Here is a 23,153-nt window from a genome sequence, read left to right as displayed (position 1 = left end):
CAATTTCATTATCATTAACTATTCCAGCATGTGAATAGTGATCTGTGCATACTCTAAATATTGGACGGTAAAAGAAGAGCAGACCGTTCAGCCTTTTGTGCAGCGGACGTGATATATATATATATATATATTTTTAGCTTTGCTGTGAAATTCGTTTATGTTTTTATTGTGGGAAAGTTTTTTCCAAACGGGCAGTGGTTCAGATTTGAAATGTGGCCCATGTACGGAGTGTCATGTATGTTGTGTGGGTCTGGAAAGTGAAATAGGTGCGTCTGCTGCGGTATAAATGAGCGCTGCAGGTCTGCTGCAACATCAACATCAACATTGCCTTTTTCAACATGCTCTACAGGATCCTCTTTGTGTGCCTGGCTCTCGGTGTGCTCAGCGCAGCCTCCCCGCTGAGATGCAGATGGGTGACTGAGGAAAAATTCAAAGAGCACAGTAAAAACTATTTGAAGCAGCTGAACATGATGGTAAGTGGACTTCTCTGGATATTGTCTCAAGTGGCTGAATTCTCTTCATTGAACGAGTTCACTGTGTGTTTCAGCTCAGCTCATGACGTGTGTGTGTGTTTGTGTGTGTGATGCAGGCCAGTAACTCCACCAACACCACTGGGGCTGCCTCAGCAAAGGACACTGTGGCCTTCCCTGATGCGCTGTACAGCCAGGCGTCCGAAGCAGCAGTGAGTCTTCCTCACCTTTTGTCTGCTGCACAATATAAGAAGTGAACATTGATTTGTTCTCCTTTCTTATGAAAGTGTTGGTTGGTATATCTGATTTTTCCCCAGCTGATTGATCATCTTCTTCTTCTTCCAGGTTGAGGATAAACTTGCTTTCGCAGTTCAGATTCTGGAGGGGGTGGCTGCCCTGTTTGAGGAGGATCACAGCTCGGCATCATGGGAGGAGGTCACGATGGAGACCTTCGTCAATGTAGTAACGCAGCAGGCTGACAGCCTTCGCTCCTGTGTAAGCATAAACTCACTTTTCCGGACACCGCTGAGCTGTGGTTTCTGCCTCTGTTACACTGAAGTCCTGACAGATGTGCAGGTTAACAGCTGTAGTGATTCTGGAATGAACATTTCTGTGAATACATTACAGGTGAAACAGGAGTTTTTCAAATACAGTTTTTCTTCTAATTCATTTAGCTCGGGAGCCACAACCCCAAGAACATGAAGCTGCAGCGGTATTTCACAAGACTCTCGCGCAGTGTCCTCAAGAAACTGGTGAGTTTGTCTTTCTGTTTTTCTGTCCATGTATTGATCCATGTGGAGTATCTGTGATGTTTAAATGATTTGTTCTTGTGTCTGCAGGGCCACAGTGCAGAAGCCTGGGAGCTGATCAGAGAACAAGTCAAAAGACACCTGATGAGCACAGACCTGCTGATTTCACCTCAGTCATCTGTCACAGTCTGAATGTGATCATTTATTTTCTTATATGCAGCCTATTTATTTATTAATGTATTTATTTATCTAATTATTGAGTAGTGTATTTATTCAATGATTGCTACACATTTCTTTATTGAAATATTTATATATTTATCTAATTATTGACTCATTTATGTATCTATCTCATCTGTTGGTGTTGAGCAATATTATTTTCTTTCGTTTGCTTTGAGCAAAATTTGACATTTTTGACATTTTCTTATGTTACTGACAATAAAAATTCTTCCAGCAAATAGAAATGTGTTGACAGTTTTAATTCCTGCTACATTAACAACAAGGATGAATCTAAATCTGAGAGGTTTCAAGGTGATTAAGAGAAGAAAGAAAAACAAATACTTTGAAATAAATGATCCTTGTACCTCACATGGCTTAAAAAACCTCCAAATGAAACAACCAGAGAAGGAAAAAGTCCCCATGTTAATGTTGAAGTCATAATATGTGACAAAAGATTTTTAATATTACTTCATAAAAAAAAAAACCCCAATATAGATACAACACATACCATCAAGTAATTCTACTGTACTCACATATATTTTCACTTTACATCTTATATAACATATTCATCCTATATTATATTATATTATATTATATTATATTATATTATATTATATTATATTATATTATTACAATGTGTATTCTTATTAAATTCTAGACTATATTAATTTTGGTTTTGTATATTTTTTGGTATAATTATGTACTATATGAATACAGAAAAGCACGTATGGCCTGATATATACATCTGGAAAGCATCATTAAAATATTATATTTTTGTGACTTTTAAGGGAAGACGCAAAATTCGTTGATCTAGACTGAAATCCGTGCTTCACTGTCTCATTCGGATTATTTTGCCGTTTATTTATCTAAATCTGATCGTTTACTTGTTTTGTATTTTTAAAATTTGAAGAAAGAAATTCCTTTTTAGGCCATTTATTTACTGCCATCGATATTATGAGGTTCGGTATCATAACATTCATGATTAAAACTATGAAACTGTATACGTGACTGCGGTGTGTCCTCATAGCCAATCAAAAACATGCGATAAGAAGAGAAAGCGGAAGCGGCTGCTACCTGTGCAACGTCACATTCACAGACGTCAACGGATTGTAATGTGAAGTGAAAATCACACCGCTCTGTTCATCACATACTCTGTAGGATGTTTTCTGTTTTCTGTTTTTTCCCTTTACAAAACAAAAACTTTTTTTTTTTCCAAACAATATAAATGGTTTCTGACCATTATCATTCTCCCTTTTATTTCCTTAATTTCGAACAACAATTAAAGACGAAGTAAGCCTTTAATCAAACACGCAGAGAGAAAATTCAGGTGTTGCATCAACACCATGACGTAATTCCGCACAGATGAACAGAGAAAAAAATAAATAATCTATAATATAGATTATAGTATAGAAAATAAAAATAAAAATTGAAATAAAAACCACGAAAGAGCGTCTAACGCACTGGACTCACTGCCCATGTTTCACTTGAGAAATCTCCTGTTTTACATGAAGTTTGGTAGTAACAGGTGAGAATGCTATAGGATAGAATTAAGAGGGTCACGTTCATTGACAAACACGAGAGTTTAAGGGAATCAAACTCAGAGATGCAATGCATAATTGGACTATGGCGCCCCCTGTTGAACGAAGACAGTATCTGAGTCGTGAACGTCAGCTGTAATTAAATCACTCATTTCCAGACTAAAGTCTTACTGGAAACGGATTTTTCTCCACAAGGTACAGCCAATCAACATGATATAATTAAAGACTTGTGTGAGGGTTTTAGTAGGCTGTTGTTCAAGATGGATTTACTTTCAACTTAATGCAGTTAATAGTTTACAAAGAAGCACAACAAGCAAACAAATGATTATTATTATATTTATTAAAGTGTGTTGGTAAAGCGGTGAAGTTAGGACACAAGCCGTGGAGTGTGTGGTGGACACTTTTTTAAGCTTTGTTGACATGAAGTCTCGTCGGAACAGGGAACATGAAGTCCTCACATGTCAGCAAAGAGCAACAACATCAGCACGCCTCAAAAGCCGTGATTACTTTAGGTACTACTCGTAAACTATGCAATCACTCTTGTACAACGGTTACTGTTCCTTCTCCTTAGCCTTGGTTCAAGCAATATCGATGCAGCTCATACATTAATTTTACGATAAAGAATACATGATAGATGAGGTCCATGTTTTGTCGCTTACTCGATTGATTTTTAATCAGATAAAAGAAGAAACAGGCAGCCACAGCAGTATTTTCGCATATGCGTTGTTACAAATGTAGAGAGATATGCTTCTTCTGCTGTAAAAATACTAAAAACGGTAGTATGCGAGCAGGTGTTTAACTGGAAAACAAGCAGCGTGCAAGTTACAAATGTTTAATGTCCGTAAAATCTCGTTTATATGCGTCCCTAAGACGCCACGACATTTCTACAGTATTTCTTATATAGCACGAAGGCATCATCGGTCTAGTCGAGTTCCCATGATGCATCACTCGTCGGCTGGACAGTGACAAGAGCGTCTCAGCCTTTAGTTAACGCAATTTTTTGTGTGTGTGTGGTTGTTCGAGCAGACACGATGGAGAGCGACTGTACGGATTAACAAGGCTTTAACGAACATTTACTGAGTTTATAATAAATTACAGACGAAACGCCGGTGTCTTTGGATCTTAATGGCAAGTTAGCCAACCTGTTTCGGTAAGAAAGCTAGCTAAGTTGCTAATACAGCTACTTAACGTTCGATGCTAATAACATTGATGCTACCTGTCAGGGTCATGTTTCACTGCTTCAGCCTACAAAATGCTATAAAAGTCGTGGTTTACACAGCGTGTTTTCGTTTTCAGTGTATAATATTACGATGTCTCCATCTTCCCTGTCGAGTTTGAATGCTCACACACGCTCAAATTAGAGGCTAACGTTAAAATTGGGAACTTCCTGCTACTTAATGCAAAAGGATTGTGGAGATTAGAAAGCGATGTTGTCAAGCCTTATTGTTTCAACCGTCATTTGTCGCCATGTGCAAACAAAATGAGTGTTAAGCCTTTGTTGAGTTAATACTTAACGCCACTTGTCTGCCCAATGTATTGCTGTTAAGTAGTAGTTTTGTTTGTAGCCTGGCCCTAGACGTATTTAGAGCACTTTTATCTGGGTGTAATCATGTCAGGGAGATGCCTGTTTCGATCCCGATTTGCTCTCAGTGCTTTTGTTTGGGGAAGTCACTTCTGAGGCATTGTGTAGCCACTTCCCTGCAGACACCCTCTTCAATCAGCGCCTCACATGACTCCGTGGTTACTCAGTGGGAAACCATGAAATCGCAGATATGTCAGAGAACACAGTCTTGTGACGGAAAATGTAACCATAGCTCAGTGGCAAAAATGCTGGTGACATGTAGTGGGGAAGAGGAAAAACTGTGTCCTCATCATCACATGTCTTGTCTTCAAACGAAGCCGGGGTCAGTGTCGTTGTTACTGGAGACGTTAAAGTGTTTCAAAGAGCTTCATTTTGCATCTGTCAAAGGGATCGTTTCTGTTTTTCAGTGTGCCATGAGGGAGTGAACCTTCCCAGGAGGTGCCATGCTAGCCACACAGATGCCAGACACACCACCCGAAGCCAAAGATGCCAAACAGGTAAAACCACAAGCTTTCCTCCATGTGCGAAGGTCTTGTTACCCTGTAGGTTTCTCTTACTCTCACTGTGCTAACTGTGGTGGACATGTCAGATTGGCTTTACTCGCTCCTGGGATGTTTTTGTTTTGCTAAACACTGTCTGGTTGTGTCATGGAGGTAGGATATGTTGTAATTTTACTGTTGTAACTGTGCTCAACGGTGTTCAACCTTACACCAATTTCAACACTGAAGCTGGCGATGCTTTCGCTTGCTTGCATGTCTTATCTACAGTGTCATTAGAATAGCTTTAACAAACAATCTAATGCTCTCAGAGACATGATCAGATACATAATCAATAGTAAACCATCTTATGTATGTGAAGGGTGGACGCAGCATTGCAGAATGAGTGCAGACCTTGCTTAGTTTCATAGTTGGCAGAGTACTGTACTGTGTGCGTGACTGTTGTAATATGACAGTGTGGCTTTGCAGACCGTGGACAGTGAGCTGTTGACTTGCTGAATTAGTGTACGTGAATCAGGAAGCTGGAGAAGCAGGGAATGGTTTGGTTCCCTGGAAATTTTTTAAAGCTGTAAGGTCCTGCCAAGTCAAGCACAGGAAGAGAAGGGCGCTTCAGTGCTCAGTGTCTGGAGCAGCCAGTTCATGGCTTTTCATGTCAGCCCACGGTTGGTGTCATGTGACAGAAGGTAATCTGCAGACCGTGTTTCATAACAACATGGCTGCTGAACTCGCTCTGTTCCTCATCACAGCATTGACTGGAATGCAGAAAGTGTGCTGGCTGTATTCTTTACTGCACATTAAAATGTGCCTCTCCTGGTGAACAGAGGAGTTATTGTCAGTCTGCCAACCTGCTTCAGAAACACACCTCAGTTGACTGGTGTCCAAAAATGAAACTGATAATATTTCCCTCTGCCACGCACTGTGTCATTGTCCCGTAGATTAAGGAGAAGTTGGCGCAGTCACTCAAAGCCCTGCAGAAGAAATATGTAACGTCAGACGCAGTGGTCACCAGTGATGACGGTGATGCTAACCTCCTCTGCTGTGCCCTGGAGGCCATTTTCATCCACGGTATCAAGAGCAAGTATGTACGCTCTGAAGCTGGGGGCCGGGGTAGGAAGGGAGACCGAGGACCCCTCCCTCAGCCGTTCTTCTGGAGCCTCCTCAAGACCGTCACCCACCGGTAAAGCCCCGTTTACGCTAAAAGGACATAATAAGAGCTGAAATGATTAGCTGATCAAGGGATAAGTCAATAAACAGACAATCACTTGGCAAATGCGTTGATCATTGGTTATTCCCTCCTTCTTGATGATTTGCTCATGTGATAGTAAGCTGAATGTTTTGGGGTTTTGGATAATGAAAGTAGGTCAAAGCCAGCGATATCATGAAGTTATTCTGTCAAAACTTAGTTCACAATGTCATAACGCTCTCTGTTAAATCCGCAGCGATGTGATCACAGAGCTGGAGAAGATCAGCTTTGTGGGCACGGACGTGGGTCGCTGCCGAGCGTGGCTGCGGCTCGCCCTCAACCACGGCCTGCTGGAGTGCTACCTTGCATCGCTGTTTCGGGAGGACTCAAAGTTGCGGGCCCACTATCAGCCCAGTGCCTTGCTCCTGGACACTGAGGAGCGGGAAGTTCTGCTCAGCTACCTCCAGGGTCTGGCCTCGCTTACGTTCAGCCTTTCATACAAGTCAGCTGTCCTCAATGAATGGACCACCACGCCGCTGGCCCTCGCTGGACTCTGCCCCTTGTTCCAGGCAGATGCACTCGACCTGCCCCTCAACGGCAGCGACCTTCACACCTCCAAGCCCGTGCAGAATGAATCGTGGGACACAGTGTCTCAGTCGTCAAGCTCATCCGATGCGCCGGATGTGCAGAGAGGGTGCCCGGTGGTGCTGGGGAGAGGGTCAAATGTGTTACAAGGCGGCAGGACTGCTCTCAACTCATCTAATTTAAGCCTGGACACCACAGGATCCTCTCAGCTCTCCTCCAGCTTGAGCTCCGACAGCCTCCTGCAGGGGCAGGACCCCCGCAGCCCGACAGGAGAGCAGTGGTCTTCATGTGACCTGGACACGCCCATTAGTGTCAGTGTCAGCACCAAGAGGCTACAGAAAGAGTAAGTGTGTCTGCTAGCTGTGTGTTTGGATTTGTTGAAGCAGATACGAGTTGAAGGGTAAGGCTGGTGATAGTCTTTATTTTCTTTATCGTCAGTGTGGCCAAGTCAAGCACAGGTGAAGCCAGATGTATCTTATTTATCTGTGCCACAGAGCTCCCAACAAATGAACAGTTTCCTCCTGTTTAAGTAGCCTGTGCTGAAAATGACATAGCTCAGCTAGAATATTAACATCAGCGTTATCCTTTAAGCTCAGAAACCGAAGGGGGCAATAATAAAGTTAATTGTCTTGACTTGTCTCTGCAGGTCTCTGGCTGAGTTTCGTGAGAGCGGACACTGCAGTCAGGACTCCATGCGTGAAGACTCCTTTGTGTCCAGCACGGGTCCGGATCAGTTCTCCGAGACGGCCATTTACAGCGGCTCTGACAACGACACCCAGGGTCCTCCTACACCGTCACAAGACCGACCCCTGGACTCTGCGCTATCTGATTCAGAGCCGCCGCCACCCACACCCCTCGAGCTGCCATCGTCTGACGAGGACCGTGTTATCTGCTCTCCCTCTGAGGAGTCCATTAGTGCCTCTTCTGGGTCACGCTTGGACGCGGAGATGCTGTCGACAGTAAGCGAGCCCGTGGAGCCCGTGAAGCTCGTGGAACCCGTGGAGCCGGTCGAGCCCGTGGAGCCCGTGGAGGAAGTCCATGCAGCCGGTGTTCAGGAGAGTACTGAGCCTGTCCAGGAAGAGACAGGGGCCTTGGAGAAGAGCGCCTCGGAGCCTTCGGTACACCAAGGCCCACGCCGCTCGGCCAGCGTCCTGAGCAGGGAGCTGTCTTCAGACTCTCTGTCAGTAAGTACATTTGCAGACAAATAGCTTTTAGTTGAACCACACACAGATGAGCACAGCTGCAGGCATTACCAGGCTTCTATCCATGGAATCACATCATGTGACTTAAGTCCATGTCTCACACACACACACACACACACACACACACTCCTATCTGCTTGTGAAAGTTGAGCTTCTTGAGTACAACTTAGAAATGAGGATTTTACAGAAAGAGGAAATTCAGACTCGCCCTCGCTCTTGAAATGCTTTTCGGCTTTTCCCTCCTGAGGAAATGACAGACAGTATGTGTGACTCTTGATCCAGGAAACCAGGGTGGAAAATCAACACAAGCGATCCAATAATTCATGGAAAGAATTGTGGGCTCCAGCTGTTATTTTTATTTTTTATGACTAGTCGTGTTTTTCCTGCTTTGTTAGGAAAATGCTGCAGTAATGGTGACTGTCAGAGTACAATCGCTGGATTAACTAGAAGATATAAAGATTAATCAATGAAGCAGCTCCTGTGGCGGGATGTTGTAGACAGAATAAAGTGCAGAGTGTTCCATAAAACACTCTGTGCACAAATTAAAACCTCGTACACGTGATGTCCAAGCAGGCCCCGCTCCAGGATGTGTCATAATATTTCCTCCAGATCGCTTTCTGTGGTTTCCACACTTTAGCCATTTTAATCAGTCAAGACGAAACTTAACAGAGACATCCTTCATAGCTTTTTATGGTTTTCACACTAGCAACCCCAAAGACACGTGAGACTGGAACAAGCTGTGGTCTGTTCTCTGACTGCTCTCAGCTCAGCTCTCTGTGGTTTGGCTCATTGATAAAAAACTCTGATCTAAAACACGTTTCAGCTCGTCTAACATATCCACCACATTTCTCTGGACTCTGACTTCGCATCTTCAGATCTCTTGTTTTGCTTAAGATGTTTGGTTCAGGGTGAAATACACGAGGGAAAAGCAGTGAAACCTCACATTTGAGAAGCTGGAACCAGAGAGTGGAAGCAGTCACTTCTGCTTCAACAGCGACTTTAGTTGTGGAGTTAAAAACAGGTTAAAGGGCTTCTGCTGTTTTCTCTGCAGAATTCCCGTTCCTGGATCTCCGAGGACGACATCTACAAGCCCCACCTGGACGAGGTGTCGGACCAAGACGAGGCACCCCCCTCCGCCCCCGCTGCTGAGCCCGAGGCCTCTCAGTCGCCTCCCAGCGTCGTCCATCGAAGACAAATAGGTATTCTGTCTCCACCATGAGAAAAACTGAAGAATCCCCTGCAACTGTTATGAAGACAGTTTGTAGCTTTTGTAACTTTTCATGCAAAAATAGTGAAAAAAGCCTCTGAAGTTCGAGGATTTGTTGCATTTCTTTGTCATACATCATTGTGAATTGAATATAATATTTGAGTTTTGGCCTTTAAAATCATTTGAAGATGTTGTTTTGGACTGTTGAACGGCCTTGTGGAGTTTCTTGTAAACAAAGTTCCCGTTTACATTCAGTGGGTCGTCCAGGCTGAATGCATTTCCTTCCATCTGACAGTTTTCTTGTGGTTTTGTGGCTCATTACTGCCACCTGTAGGTCAGTGAAACATAAGTTCACAGCACAGCCACTGATCAGAAACTGCATCGTCAGTGTGAACACACCTGCTCAGTAAAAGCAGCCGCCACAGAGTTCAAGTGAAAGGTAAATCATACTGAATGAGACAGTGGAAACATGGCAGCTCGAACACAACCAGCAGGTGTTTTCCATCAGCTATCAACCTGGAAAACACCTGTTGCGACATCATTTATTGGGATGTGGGCAAATTACACTGGACTGTAATAAAATGGCATTACTTGCAGTATGTCACCTCAGTGTACGCCGACTTACTGAGAGATGTTTGTGGCCGTGCTGTTATCAGTAAGAGCAGGATTCCAGGAACGAGCACTGTGAAGTGTCACTGCACCAGATCAACATCAACAGATTTACTCATTTAATCATTTCCAGAAGAGGTCACCCTTTCATTGAGAGACAGGACTAAAACTGGATGGTTTTATCACAGAAATGCTTGTTTAGAAGAAAGTTTTTCTGCTTATTTTGTCAGAACTGATAAAAAGTTCATTCCAGGCTTCATTTTAGTGCTTCAGTTAGGCAGAACTTTGACGAGCTTATGTTTTCACTGCTGTTTCCTTTAAATGCCGTTCATGCTCTTCATGTTTTCCTCTTGATTCAAGGCCAAGTGTAGATTTAAAAGCAGGCTTGACAGGTTAGGATTAGTCCAGCTGACACTCCACAGTGTGAAAACAGGTCATGTGGAATGACATACTGACTCATTTCCTTCACTGTCTGTGTCCCTCTGTCTGTCCGTCAGGGCTGTCCAACCCGTTTCGGGGTTTGCTGAAGCTTGGTCACCTCGAGCGACGAAGTGCGATGGGCTTGTGGCGGGACTATTACTGCGAGCTGTCACCCTTCGAGTTCCGCCTGTACATCAACGCAGAGGAGCGGACATGTTGCGACAACTGCTCCCTGCTGCGATGCGAGGACGCTCGCATCACCTCGCCCGAGGGCCGCTTCGAGCTGGCCCTCCCCGGGAAGCGGCTGTACCTCCGGGCGGCCAATCGAGACGAGGCCGAGGACTGGGTGGACCGGATCGTGGAGGCTGTCAACAAATGCCGGCCAGTGTCTCGTTTCGACGACCAGTGGGAGGTGCTGCAGCCCGCCAGTGAGAACGGTGTGGATGTGTCGTCCCCGTCCTCCTCCCCCCCCAGCCCTGAGCGAGGTTTATTGTCCTCTGAGTCGGGGACATGCGGAGGCCAGAGCGCACCCCCTCCTCTACAGGAATTCGACTGGACTCGGACAGCTGATCTGGAAACAGACGCCATCAAAGAAGCGGTGCTGTACTTCTCCACAGACCCTGAGGCTCGGACGTGGGTGCCTCTGGTCTTCTCCCTGTCCTTGGAGGCCTTGAAAGGCTTTCGGGTACAAGACGGGCGGAAGTTGCTGCGGCAAACCCACCCTATCGAGGAAGTCCGGGACGTGGTGCCAGATGTCTCTCTGGGGGGGCCGGCCTTTTTCAAACTCCTGACCGTCAGGGAGACACTTAGACTCAGGGCCGAGAACGCAGAGGAGGCTCGCTCGTGGAGGGTTTTGATCCGTGGAGCTCTGGACTCCTACCTGGAGAGCGGGGAGGACGGGGGCTCTGGGGAGCCCGCTGTGGTGCGCCCAGGGGGGGCTGGAAATCTCCACAGACTGGTGCAGCACCGGCTAAAAGCAGATGGAACGCTTCTGGTTCACCTGTGCGCCGTGCCCTCGGAGAAGGGGCTGGACGCTCAGAGCTTCAAATGTGCAGGTTGAGTTCTTACATAATGATGAAACGTTATGATTATGATTATAAATGTTGATTAATAATAAGACAGCTGATCGGTCCAGGCTGGGTCAGCTGTGTGTGGTGGTCAGACATTTTTAATATTAACAACTGGAATCAGGAATTTATGAAGGAGTGAGCACAGCGAGCATACAGCAGACAGTATGAGCAGATGTTATTCTATCATCCCTCCATTGTAGCCTTTAAAGTCTGCGTCTCCATCATCTGTCTCATTCAAGCTGTGTTACTTTCCCTGTTTTGCAGCATGAATGAGCAAAGCAGACTCTTAATAGTCCGCCTCTGGTTCAGTGTGTGCTCCTCTCCTGTGTGTGACTCAGTCGTTGTGTGTCAGTGATGTTCAGTGTTATGCCGTATGTGCGAGCCTGCGTGGATCTGAGCTTTGTTCGCTGCGTCTCGTCCTCAGGGTGTCCTCAGCAGATTGGCCCGTCCCTGGGCAGAGCCAGGCTGTGCGAGTTCTCGGGCCAGTACTACTGCGACTCCTGTCACCACGGCGACACCACCGTCATCCCCTCACGCATGGTGCACAACTGGGACCTGACGCAACGAGAGGTAGGCGCAGCACACGCAGGGCACAGATGCTGTTAGCAGGAGAGGCTAGCAGGTCATGGCTATGTGGGCCGTCGCCGATTGAGTTGCATTATGGGAGATCTCGTCGGCTATTGTCAGATGATGGTTTAGCCTCTCCGGGCGACAGCTGACGCTCGGTGTTCACACACAGCTTCAACACGTTCTGACCTGTGTGTGTCTGTCCAGGTGTCTAAGAAGGCCCTGCAGCTGCTGGCTCAGGTCGAACAGGAGCCGCTGCTGAACCTGGAGCAGCTGAACCCTGACTTGGTGATGCACTCCGACGCCATGGCTCAGGCCCACAGCCTGCGGCAGAGGCTGCGCCTGCTGGGCGACTACCTGCTCACCTGCCGCAGCGGAGCCTGCAAGAAACTCCAAGCCAGGTGTGTGCGTGCATGAGCGCTTCACGTCTCGTCACATTTCACTGCAGCTTTTTACTGAGCGTCTTTTTTCCTCCGTCAGAATGGAGCAGCGGACGTACCTGCTGGAGTCGAGCCACCTCTACAGTGTCATGGACCTCCGACAGGTATCCTCATGAGTGGATTTTGTCACTGCACTGATCCCCCGCCACCTTCAGACATGGTCACATGTGTGTGTTTTGTTTTTTTAGATTGCAGAGGGCGAGTATATAACGTACCTGACGATGCTGCTGAAGTACGCCTCTAACCACGTGTTCCACTGCGACCTGTGCACTCAGCGTGGATTCATTTGTCAGATCTGCCACGCTGACGACATCATCTTCCCCTTCCAGTTCGACAGCACCACCAGGTTTGTGTCCTTTATTCTAAACGTAGTATAGAACTTCCCTCTAATTTGACGTCACATCAGCTCGTCCTTTGTCTCTGATCCAGGTGTAAAGATTGTAAGACAGTGTTTCACCTGACCTGCAAGTCTCCCGGGGACTCGTGTCCTCGCTGCCAGCGAATGAGGAAATACCTGGAGAGGGATCTGCAGGACTGAGCGCGGCGAATTCTTTTTTCAGCAAGACAGAATGATGAAAAGTCCGATGAAGAGAAAAAATACTGAAAACAAAATGTAGCTTTTACCTGAAATAACCTCAAGTGCAATTATGAGTGAGATCTGCCAGCCTGAACTGACCTTAATACTGAAGAGGAAGGGGAGAGCCACAGTGCTGCAGCAGCTGACTCCTTTGCACTAACACAGAGGCGCGTCGAGCCTCGTGAAGCTGACATAATGCAGCCATAACTGACCAGTGACTTTAATACCTCTCTCAACTCTGATTCAGCCACGGCATCAAGCAAAGGTCTGGACGACGGCGAAGGTCGCTGCCAAGGCGTTTTTACATCGCTGAGTTTTACTCTGTTTGTCTTATAGCTAGTCCACACGTGCACGGGTATGTTTTGAAAATGGATTTTTCCTCATTTGTGCTCTAAGAAAGTCTCATCTGCTCAAGCTTCACACACCTCATTCATATGCAAACACAAAAACACAAGCAAAGCGCTGTCAAGCATGCCACCAGCAGGCAGTGGCACATCCTAAAGCTGCGCTGGCCAATCAGAAGCCTGGAAAAAAAAGCTGTTACCGGTAGGCTACCTGCAGCTAGAGGTCCCATCCTGCTATGGCGAGGCGAGGAGTTTTCTTCGAGGAACACCTGTGTACTTGTAGACTAGACGTTACCGTGTCGAGGATGTCGTTCTTAACCATCATGTTTACCAGACGTGCTCTGTTTTACATCCTGCGCTCGTCTCAGACGCACATTTTTAACCACAACACAGCAGTGAGGTTTGGGTACTGAACACGCAAACTATCAAAAGCAGCACTTGAAATGTTTTAATTAACAGATTGTGACCGTGCCTTCGTTTAATTTTAGCTTTACGCTGTTATTTTTCCTCTTGGTGTGTCTTTGCTTCGGGGCCAAAAGCATCACGTCGGCTGTTCGAGCTCCCAGGGGGTGAAATAACATGGCTGCGTTAGATTAGTCGCCAAGACGACTTTGTGGAATGTTTTTCTCTCCTGTTTCTGAATCTTACCGGCCGGCTTTGACACGCGTGAGGTTTGAAGAACAAACGCCATCAGACATTTGCATCCATACAGCTGGCGAAGTCAACGAATCATAAATGTGCGGCAGAAACATTTTTAAAACATGTCATGGGGAATTGATTGAAGTCAAAAATGCATTTTTCATTTTGCACTTTGCTCCGACTGTTAAACTCATATTTCAGTTAGGACTTAGCTGAAATATCGTCCGGCAGGCGGAACGACCCGGAAGCCAACAGACACGCCTGCATCGCTCACACGTTCGTCTTGGGCTCCGTTTCATTTTCGCCTCTTGAATGTCACGCTCAGATGAGCTCACAGAAATAAGACAGAACTTTTTCTTTCTGCAGAATCCACAGTGAAGGTTTGCTGATCAGATCCATTTTCAGATGCAGACGAATACTGCAGTACTGTTATTCCTGTTTTTTTTTAATGCTCGTCTCACCTCTGATGTGCGATGTAAAAATGAAATAAATGTCCGTGTGTTTCCTTTTGACTCTTGTTTTTGGCGCAGCTGAATTACAGATTATTAGGCTGGATTTTATGGGTGTTTTTCCCATTTCTTTAACTTTCTTATTGTGTGAATCATCGGTGTATTTTATAGGAATATGGTCTGTGCTGATGGAGCTGAGCAGCTCTGGTGGAGTGTAACTAAGTACATTTACTCAAGTATTCTCAAGTGCACATTCATGGTACTGCGAACTAAGAAAACAGCCTGTTTCCAGCTCTGATGGTGCATCTTCCAGCTCATCCAAGAGGCTTTTTAAAGAGTTTACTTGCTGAAGACAGAGAATTTTCTCCAGACATGAAGAAAAACTTTTAAAAAAAATCATCAAACCTGGAGATGTATGCAGTTCACTGCACAGGGAGGGTATGAAACACTGCACAAGTACCATCAGTTTGTGCCTGAGAAGTGTTTCTCAGAGAGGAGACCTCAGGTGCCTCCAATCACTCACTGATTGCTCTGTTCTCATTCTGCCAGCAGGCTCCATACTGATGCCCTGCAGGAGCCTCAGAGATGTTACACACTCATTAACTTCATTAGTCACACCCGTGTCCCTCTTTAACTCTCAGCTTCACTAATAGTTCATATTAATCACGTTGGCTTTTAATATATTTCACTTTACGAGACGCAAGCTGCGGCGATGATGCGTAAACCAGAAGAAAAACATGGATGAACTCGTGAACTTGTGGAAGTGAACTTGCACAACAACAGCAGCTGATGGGAGGAGTGAGTGATGACAGCCAGCCTGTAAAACACGTTCCGCAGACCCGCCGATCCAGTCGGCTTTTGTCCCTGCAGCCGGAGCCGCAGATCAGGTGTCCGCTCCGCGTTCCGCCGCCGCCTCCGCCGCATTCCTGCGCCTCTGGGAACAGTTTCAGTCGGGTTTCACTCCAGCGGCGAGTCGCTGCTCAGCGGGCGGAGAAGCGGAGAGCTCGGGATGGATGCTGCTGAGGGAAGCGCCCCGGTGAGCCGGCTGGAGAGGAGCAGCCACACGGCGTTCATAGACAACAACACGCTGTACGTGTGGGGAGGTTACCAGGTGAGATACGTGTACCTGCGCAGGTAGATCCGCGAGGGGATAAACAAGTCTCCATCGCTTTTTTTCTTATGCGTCCTCAGTTACTCCTCTACTCTCTATAATGACATGCTGAAATTAGCCTTGTACTCATTTTTTTAAAATAAATTCTTCCTTCATAAATGTTAGTTTTTGTTGAAACTTTCAACGGATTTTGTTTTCTGATCAGTTTGATGGATGAGCTGTTTTCTAATGAGGTGCTTCTGATTTTTATTTTCTACCATTATTGATAAAAGACAGCACAATTCATCAGTAACTACAGCCTCTAAAATGACACCTTGTTAAACTCGGAGTATGTCTGCTCCTGAAAAACACTCTTCTCAAAGGCAGCTTGATGACAACCGAGCTGTCTCCGCGTGAGCATGTTTGAACAGGAAAACATTTTTCAGCCATATCTTGCTGCGTCCTGAGCTGAACATGTCAAAGTGCACCGATCCAGTTAGATGTTGATGGATGTGAACTCAAAGTCCCGCATTTGGTGGCTTCACCGGGCAGATAAGGCCTCGGGAACGCCGTGTTTTCAAACATGGCTTTATCTCCTCTCTCTCTCCTCACAGGTGGTTGCTGCAGAGGACGTCATGTTGCCCAGCGATGAGATATGGCTCTGTGATTTGGACAGCGGGACGTGGTGAGATGGAGAAGGCTGTTTTATCGGCTGATATGAGCGCTGTGTCATGTTGACACTGAGGCCGTGGATGTCAGCTGAGAGCGCGTTTGCTTGATAAAAGTTTTAAAATGGAAAGCCAAGTCTCACCGTGTCTGAGTTACGTGTGTGTGTGTGTGTGTGTGTGTGTGTGTGTGTGTGTGTGTGTGTGTGTGGCTTGTTTCCTCTTCCTCGGTGTGTGTTTGTGTGACAGGGAGCGGAGGGAAATCACTGGAGACAAACCGCCAGACTTATCAGACGTCTGCGGCTCTCACGTTAACGGCACACTCTACATCTTCGCAGGATGCGACAGCCTCGGGTACACGAACAAGGTGAGCCACGGTGGACGAGCGCGAGCCGGGGCCCCTGGCTGCTGGTCAAAGCAGCGGGCTTCACGTCGGTCTGTGCCGCTAATGGTGATGGGAGTTCCGGCGTTTCAAAAGAGCCGCTTCTCACGGCTCGGCTCTCTTGAAAGAGCCGGCTCTTTCGGCTCCCAAGTGGCTCCTCAGATGTTTTTGTTGCTTAAATTAATTTATTACCAAAAAAAGTGAAATTAATAACTAATGTACATAAGCAAAACATACTTTATATCAAAATTTTCTGCATTTCCTGCAGTCACTCATTTTCTCACCTTTTGTCTGTCGTCTCTCTCTCTCTCTCTCTCTCTCTCTCTCTCTCTCTCTCTCTCTCTCTCTCTCTCTCTCTCTCTCTCTGTGCGCGCTGTAACCCCCACTCCTCCCCCTCCTGCTCTGTGCATACACACTGAAGCCACCACACATCATCTAGTTGACCAATCACGTGCGGCTTGAACGAAAAAAAGTCGACAAAAAAAACAATAACAAGCAAAAAAACCCAAAGCGGCCTTCAAGTCGGTCTGTGCCTCTAATGTCGCATCAGCCTGTTTGGTCTCAAAGCTGAGCATTGTTTTTTTTCTGAAAGACAAAAACACACAAACTTCTGTCCTGGAGGCATTTACAAAATCTCCCAAGACCAAATCTGTCTGCTGAACCATAAACACTGCTTATGGCCTGGTTTGCAAGTTGAGACCAAGTTCCTGTCACAGTAAAGATACTGGAGGGGAAACCATACGATGTTGCACAACTTGTACTTATACTGATGAAGTGAAGCATTCAGAGGTGTATTTTTCTTATAAACAGTTTTTTCATAAAACAAGTAAGAAAATGCTCCACGCTGAAATAATTTAACAATTACTGGAGAGATTGACATGAAATTTCGTTCATGTTTGCGCCTCAGGATGAATAATAGCTTCGGTAATCATTAACTTTGAATCCAGCCCCGTCATTCATCAGCTAAAAAACTTAAATTCGTCAGATGATTTGGTTTACGACCTGGAAAAACGAATGACATTCCCTGCTCCCACCTGGATTTTGCGTTTGGTGCTAATTGGCAAATGCTAGCATGCTAACTCGCCAAACCAAGATGGTGAACATCAGCATGCAGCGCTGTCATTGTGAGCATGCTAGCTGAGTTAGCATTTAGCCAAAGCGCTGCTGTGCCTGAATACGGAGCCGTTAGCGTGGCTGAAGCGATGACTGTTTATCAAACATTCAGGTTGGATATCAAGTCTTGTCCTGAATGTAGAATTTTTCCAATCAAGGCATGTTGGATATCCTGATATTATTCAGGTTTTCGGAGCATTTTTTTGGGGGGATGTGTGTACAGCACATTCAGAATAGGTGCCTCTCAGCCTCTTGCCTTTCAGTTCTGTCAGCTAACAGTCCTTTTGTCTGTTTAACCAGGAAGTCTCTTGAAGCACAGTGAGTAAAAAGGAGAGCTCGCGGCATTCAAATCTGAAGGTGGTGCCTGGGGTGTGAACTATAAAAATGCAGTTTTTCCAAGCTCATACCAGACAGGGAAGATTATCCAGTCTGATTATCATCAGACAAGAATGGCTTTAAAGATGAGACAGTGTTGTCAGTGTCTCAGATTTGTCATTTGCTGAGCCTGACTGGTCTTCTCATCTTTTTTTGCAGATGTTCAGCGTTGATCTCACGGAGCAGCGCTACTCGTGGAAGACGGTGACCGACACCAAGGGGACGACGCCGTCACCGCGGAACAAACACTCCTGCTGGGTGCACAGAGACAGGTCAGTCCCACCTGAGCAGAGACAGGTCAGTCCCGCCTGAGCAGAGACGGGTCAGTCCCACCTGAGCAGAGACGGGTTAGTCCCGCCTGAGCAGAGACAGGTCAGTCCCGTCTGAGCAGAGACAGGTCAGTCCCACCTGAGCAGAGACAGGTCAGTCTTGCCTGAGCAGAGACGGGTCAGTCCCGTCTGAGCAGAGACGGGTCAGTCCCGTCTGAGCAGAGACAGGTCAGTCCCACCTGAGCAGAGACGGGTTAGTCCCGCCTGAGCAGAGACAGGTCAGTCCCGCCTGAGCAGAGACAGGTCAGTCCCGCCTGAGCAGAGACGGGTCAGTCCCACCTGAGCAGAGACGGGTCAGTCCCACCTGAGCAGAGACGGGTCAGTCCCACCTGAGCAGAGACAGGTCAGTCCCGTCTGAGCAGAGACAGGTCAGTCCCGCCCAAGCAGAGACAGTGAGTTCTTAAGGAGGATTTCATCTGATTCTTCACGTTACTTTCTTGCCGTTTCACCTGTGAATTAATGCTGTGAATTCATTATTTTGGCCTTTCTTTCTTCCTGCAGATTAATCTACTTTGGTGGATACGGATGTAAGACTGTCGGGGAGGTTCGAAACACGTCGTCGACAAGCTTCATCGTAGAAGAGATGTCCTGGGTAAAAAATAATAATAATAAGTAACATCACAACAGCAGCTCATTATAAGAGAAAATGCTTTTCATTGTCTCACAGGAGCTTAATTAACTGATGTTGTGAGTCCTTGGTTTTGTGAATGTTGACGTATTCTCTCCCCCGTCGCCTGTTTTCGTGATAATCCCTTGTTGTTCGCTGACGTGTGGTTGCCGTCTGTCTTCTAGGCAACCATTGGGAATGCTTTATTACGGTGCTGGGGCTGGAACAATGAAGTCAATGTCTTCGACACGCATACTGCAACGTGGAGCATGCCGAAGACTCAGGTGAGCAGGGCGGCATGATTTGACTTTCTCAAACAAATGGAGGGATGATTGTTGCAAGATGATGCTTAGACTGTTGTCTTTGTTCTGTCCAGGGTCTTGTTCCGTCCCCCAGAGGCTGCCATGCCAGTGCCCTTCTGGGGAACAAAGGTTACATTTCTGGTGGCGTGGTGAGTCAACTCGACGTCTCTGAGCAGCTTATGAGTGTAAACAGCATATAGCCAAAATATGTGGACACCCCTGCGCTAATGCTGCTGTGAACTCTCAGTTCCAGTAAAGTTAAATTTCTAGTCATCCCAGCATACTGAGATATTCCAGACAATAGTGTGCTTCTAGCTTTGTGGTAACAGTTTGGGGAAGGTCCTTTCCTGTTTCAACATCCCTTTCCTGTTGTGGCGTGACCATGCACAAAGCCCGATCTGTAAAGAACTGGGTTTGTGCTCAGAGCCCCGACCTCAGCCCCGTCCGACAGCATTGGGATGAACTGGGACACCGACTGTGAGTCTGGCGTGATCACCCAGTGCTCCCAAATCTGGTGCAGAGCCTAGAACCAGAAGAATGGAGGCTGTTACAGAAGCCGATTGATGTTTTGTAAAGTGATGTTCAGCAATCACACACGGGTGAAATGTTCCGGTGTCTACATACTTTTGGCCATAAAGTGTTTGCGTAGCAGCCTCTTGACGGCACACACTCAGGGTATTTTAGTGCGTGAACACGTGAGATGAACCGCTTGTAGGACTTAAAAACGAGTGTATGTTTGCAGGAAACCGCAGAGTTGGACCTGTTCTGCCTGGACCTGGAGACCTGGACCTGGACTCAAATGTAAGACTGCCTTCACTCTTTCACTCACACAGTGGGAACCTCTTCATTATTGGTTTGATTTGTACAGCTTTTCACTCCAATCATTCACTGACTTTCCTCCAGTGACCTCTCCCAGTCCTGCACACCTCTGGGCCGCTCCATGTTCACCATGACGCCCATATCGGATGACACGCTCTTCATATACGGAGGCCTCGGCACAGATGGAAACACTCTGAGTGAGTCTCTGCCACAGAAGCAGCATTGGTGTCTGCATCCATGGATGGACTCTGAGACGGCTGGGCAGAGATGACCACAGATTTCTGTCTCTTTGCTTGTTTTCCTGTGTCGTTTGACTTGTTCTGCTTCTCTTTGTATTGGCTTCACTTTCTGTCCAGCAAGAAATATTCAGTCACTTCAAACAAAACTTGAAGCTATCAGGAAAAACATTTTGTATATATACATGTATACTATAATTGTCTGAATCTGTCATAATCCGCCTGGTTTTCTTGACTCTAAAAACAGAAGACGCCTCCGTTGCTCAGTGCTTTGTGCAGCTCTTTGTGGCTTTAATCTTTACTCTCTTTCTGGTAGATGATGCCTGGCAGTTTAACACTCAGAGGAGAGAGTGGACCAAGATGGCACATCCACACAAGGACAAGCCCAGGTAGTCCATTGATGTTCCTGCTCACACTGAAGAAAAACACTAAAATTATATATTTTTTTTTAATTCCTAGAAATGCTTTGCTAGTGTAAATAAGTAGTTTTCCTGCTGAAGTGTCTCATCGCATCAGTCATAGTTTCAGCTCTGACAGTCTGGTGTGTCAGAGCTGAATGGCTCATAGTAAAATCATTGTCATTACTTCCTTGTTCGTCCTCCTCAGGGTGTGTCACACAGCCTGTCTGGGAAGAGACAATGATGTCGTTGTGTTCGGAGGAAGCAGCAACATGCGAATCCTCATGGACTCGGTATGTGATGGGAAAACGTTTTCAGGAGTTCTGCGGTTCATTTTTTCCCGACTGTACTCGTAATAGTTAAAGCTGCTGTTCTGAAAGCTTTATTTTTAGCTCCACACCAGCGTCTTAGTGAGTAAAACATAATGCAGCATAATCTTTTCCCTTTCGGATTGTGCCGACGTCAGCAAAACACCGCAGCGCCTTTAAAGCCCTCATTCCTTCTGTGATATTTAACTTATGTAATTTGTCGAGGGAACCAGTTATAGCTCAGCGATTAAGTGAAAGTGTTGCATAAAGAAAGCTTGAGTGGTTTAAAGAATCGAAACATGGAAAAAAGAAACTGCGCAGAAAACTGTATTTTATGTCTTTAAGTTCAGAGCAGGACCAGATTAGATAATAACTGTAATTGTACAGAAATGCTAACATGCTTATGTTTAGCATGTTCTTGGCTTAGCCTGTTAGCATTTGCTAATTATCAAAACAAAAACGCAGAGGCGGCCTTCGTGGCTGAAACACGCCGGCATGTTCTTACCTGTGTTTTAGTGGAACAGTCATGCTTTACGCATTGTTTTCATTCATCACCTCAGACTTCAAGTTCAAAACACACACACACACACCTGAAGAACACCTGAGGCTGACAGTGATGTCACCGTGTTGCTGTCAAAGTAACTTGTGGAAGGTCTGCACAGCAGTGTCAGTGAATGCTTTGGCAGAAGAAATCAGAGTGAAATGGGAATAATAAAACCAGTGTTTGACCTGTCCTCCATGCTCATGTGATTATTGTCCTCATCAGTTAACGGTCCTGAGGGCTCCATCGCAGCATCACTGCAGAGACGTGTTCATCTTTCAGAGCCAGCCATACTCCCTCTTCAGGTGGGTTTGTCTGATGATGACCTCGATAATTCTGAGTTCAGACGTCATTATGCGCCATTTGACGTGTTAATTTTGTGCTTTCTGCTGTGTCAGCGGTGGATCATGTGCGTCTCTTGTTAGCGCACTGCGTTATGTACGGCCAGGCAGCATGTGAGAGCGTGTTTGCATGTTGTTTTTGTTCACACACGATTACGCAGTTTTAATTAAGTCTGCAGAGATCCTTTAAAGACTTGGAGCTATTTACACTCACACTGTTGGACCTGTGAGCTGAGGCCACGGCGTTCTAATGAGCTTTACATTGTTATGCATATGCAGGAAGGTGATAGGCAGTGGCATGTTTGTATATGAAATGGATTAAAATTACACCTTTTTAGGATTAAGATGTCAGTGAGCTGCACTGTGTGGTGATATGAACGTTAATTGTCTGACAAACCAATGGAGTAAACATGTTGCTTGTTCATTTAGTTGATTGAGTCATTTAAAAGGAAATAATAGCTTCTACTGTGGTGGATGTACTGCACCATACATAGCAGGAAGCTAATCTGCAGCCATGCTAGCCGAGCAGCTCCGAGTCTGCACTTACAGTTTGAGCTAAATGCTAACATCAGCATGCTAACAGCCTCACAATGACAATGCTAGCATGCTGACATTTAACAGGTGTGTTCACCATCTTATTTTTTAGCATGTTAGCATGCTAACTAGTGCTTAACAAAGAAGGTTTTTGGAAATGTCACAGATTCTGCAGGTGTTTGGTAGGAAACGCTGGACAAAGTGAACTTTTGGTGTGATGGCCTGGATTGTGAACGTGCGCACTAAACACAGTATGACCAAAGTCCAACTGGCCTCTGAGCAATCTGTGTGTTTGTCTTTGCTCTGCAGGTTGTGTGAGGACGCCATAGGAAGAAAGCCGGAGCTGTTTGGGATGCAGCTGAACTGGCTGCCATCAAAGCTTCGTACTAAAATCGACAAACGAGTGGCCTTTTTCTCTGCTGCGACGCCTGTGCTTACCGCTTGAAGAGGACACTTTCAAGACCAAAAAGCTCCTGAGCCAGCCCATTATTACAGCCTTCTTTGTGTTGTGAATGTCTGATTTTTGTGTTTAATGATTTTAAAAAAACATGGTGCTAAAGTTTCATTTCAAGTTTCAAAATGTCATTTGTAAATAAAGATTTTGGCCTTATTTTAAATAACCAGTTTAGATTAAGTGAAATTTTACTCCATAGAGTGATGTGATGATGTGCAATCTATTTTTGAATAAAGGTATTGATATGTTGTACAGTACTGTGGTGTTTATCATTTCCTAAATGGGGAAAAAAAAAACCCAAAAAACACACACAAA

At 45.8% G+C, this 23,153-nt stretch overlaps 3 protein-coding genes across 4 annotated transcripts; all 3 read left to right on the top strand.

Moving 5' to 3' along the window:
* The first annotated feature begins 338 nt into the window (after nucleotides 1-338).
* On the top strand, nucleotides 339-1,411 carry LOC139350008 (interferon a3-like). Its single transcript, XM_070991095.1, has 5 exons — nucleotides 339-473; nucleotides 590-682; nucleotides 816-965; nucleotides 1,145-1,222; nucleotides 1,310-1,411. Exons 1-5 carry the CDS (start codon nucleotides 339-341, stop codon nucleotides 1,409-1,411), a joined length of 558 nt encoding a protein of 185 aa, XP_070847196.1.
* Nucleotides 1,412-3,916: 2,505 nt separating this feature from the next.
* On the top strand, nucleotides 3,917-13,854 carry plekhm1 (pleckstrin homology domain containing, family M (with RUN domain) member 1). 2 transcript variants are annotated; one of them, XM_070991060.1, is made up of 12 exons: nucleotides 3,917-4,123; nucleotides 4,963-5,052; nucleotides 5,988-6,229; nucleotides 6,492-7,163; nucleotides 7,467-8,004; nucleotides 9,074-9,221; nucleotides 10,336-11,313; nucleotides 11,753-11,898; nucleotides 12,103-12,296; nucleotides 12,376-12,439; nucleotides 12,524-12,681; nucleotides 12,765-13,854. In XM_070991060.1, exons 2-12 carry the CDS (start codon nucleotides 4,999-5,001, stop codon nucleotides 12,871-12,873), a joined length of 3,303 nt encoding a protein of 1,100 aa, XP_070847161.1. In that variant the 5' UTR covers nucleotides 3,917-4,123; nucleotides 4,963-4,998; the 3' UTR covers nucleotides 12,874-13,854. The 2 variants fall into 2 exon arrangements, with proteins under 2 accessions (XP_070847161.1, XP_070847162.1); XM_070991061.1 differs by lacking the exon at nucleotides 3,917-4,123 and adding an exon at nucleotides 4,830-4,877.
* Nucleotides 13,855-15,137: 1,283 nt separating this feature from the next.
* Nucleotides 15,138-23,094, top strand: LOC139349816 (kelch domain-containing protein 1-like). The gene is made up of 13 exons (XM_070990813.1): nucleotides 15,138-15,455; nucleotides 16,049-16,119; nucleotides 16,349-16,466; nucleotides 18,129-18,241; nucleotides 18,800-18,890; nucleotides 19,091-19,189; nucleotides 19,282-19,356; nucleotides 19,950-20,008; nucleotides 20,111-20,223; nucleotides 20,579-20,651; nucleotides 20,869-20,953; nucleotides 21,735-21,814; nucleotides 22,694-23,094. Exons 1-13 carry the CDS (start codon nucleotides 15,354-15,356, stop codon nucleotides 22,827-22,829), a joined length of 1,215 nt encoding a protein of 404 aa, XP_070846914.1. The 5' UTR covers nucleotides 15,138-15,353; the 3' UTR covers nucleotides 22,830-23,094.
* The last annotated feature ends 59 nt before the right edge of the window (nucleotides 23,095-23,153 follow it).

This window comes from Chaetodon trifascialis, chromosome 21 (genome assembly GCF_039877785.1).
Source record: "Chaetodon trifascialis isolate fChaTrf1 chromosome 21, fChaTrf1.hap1, whole genome shotgun sequence".
Classification (NCBI taxonomy): Eukaryota; Metazoa; Chordata; class Actinopteri; order Chaetodontiformes; family Chaetodontidae; genus Chaetodon; species Chaetodon trifascialis.
Note: the sequence above shows the minus strand (reverse complement) of the source record. Positions and strands in the feature narration are given on the sequence as shown.

Bases quoted from the DNA above. Each gene is read 5' to 3' on its own strand.
- LOC139350008 (XM_070991095.1), top strand. From the start codon at position 339: ATGCTCTACAGGATCCTCTTTGTGTGCCTGGCTCTCGGTGTGCTCAGC. The intron at 683-815 runs GTGAGTCTTCCT...TTCTTCTTCCAG, and splicing joins GCCAGGCGTCCGAAGCAGCA to GTTGAGGATAAACTTGCTTT. The intron at 966-1,144 runs GTAAGCATAAAC...TAATTCATTTAG, and splicing joins CTGACAGCCTTCGCTCCTGT to CTCGGGAGCCACAACCCCAA.
- plekhm1 (XM_070991060.1), top strand. From the start codon at position 4,999: ATGCTAGCCACACAGATGCCAGACACACCACCCGAAGCCAAAGATGCC. The intron at 9,222-10,335 runs GTATTCTGTCTC...TCTGTCCGTCAG, and splicing joins CGTCCATCGAAGACAAATAG to GGCTGTCCAACCCGTTTCGG. The intron at 12,440-12,523 runs GTATCCTCATGA...TTGTTTTTTTAG, and splicing joins GTGTCATGGACCTCCGACAG to ATTGCAGAGGGCGAGTATAT.
- LOC139349816 (XM_070990813.1), top strand. From the start codon at position 15,354: ATGGATGCTGCTGAGGGAAGCGCCCCGGTGAGCCGGCTGGAGAGGAGC. The intron at 20,954-21,734 runs GTATGTGATGGG...TGTCCTCATCAG, and splicing joins TGCGAATCCTCATGGACTCG to TTAACGGTCCTGAGGGCTCC. The intron at 21,815-22,693 runs GTGGGTTTGTCT...TTTGCTCTGCAG, and splicing joins CAGCCATACTCCCTCTTCAG to GTTGTGTGAGGACGCCATAG.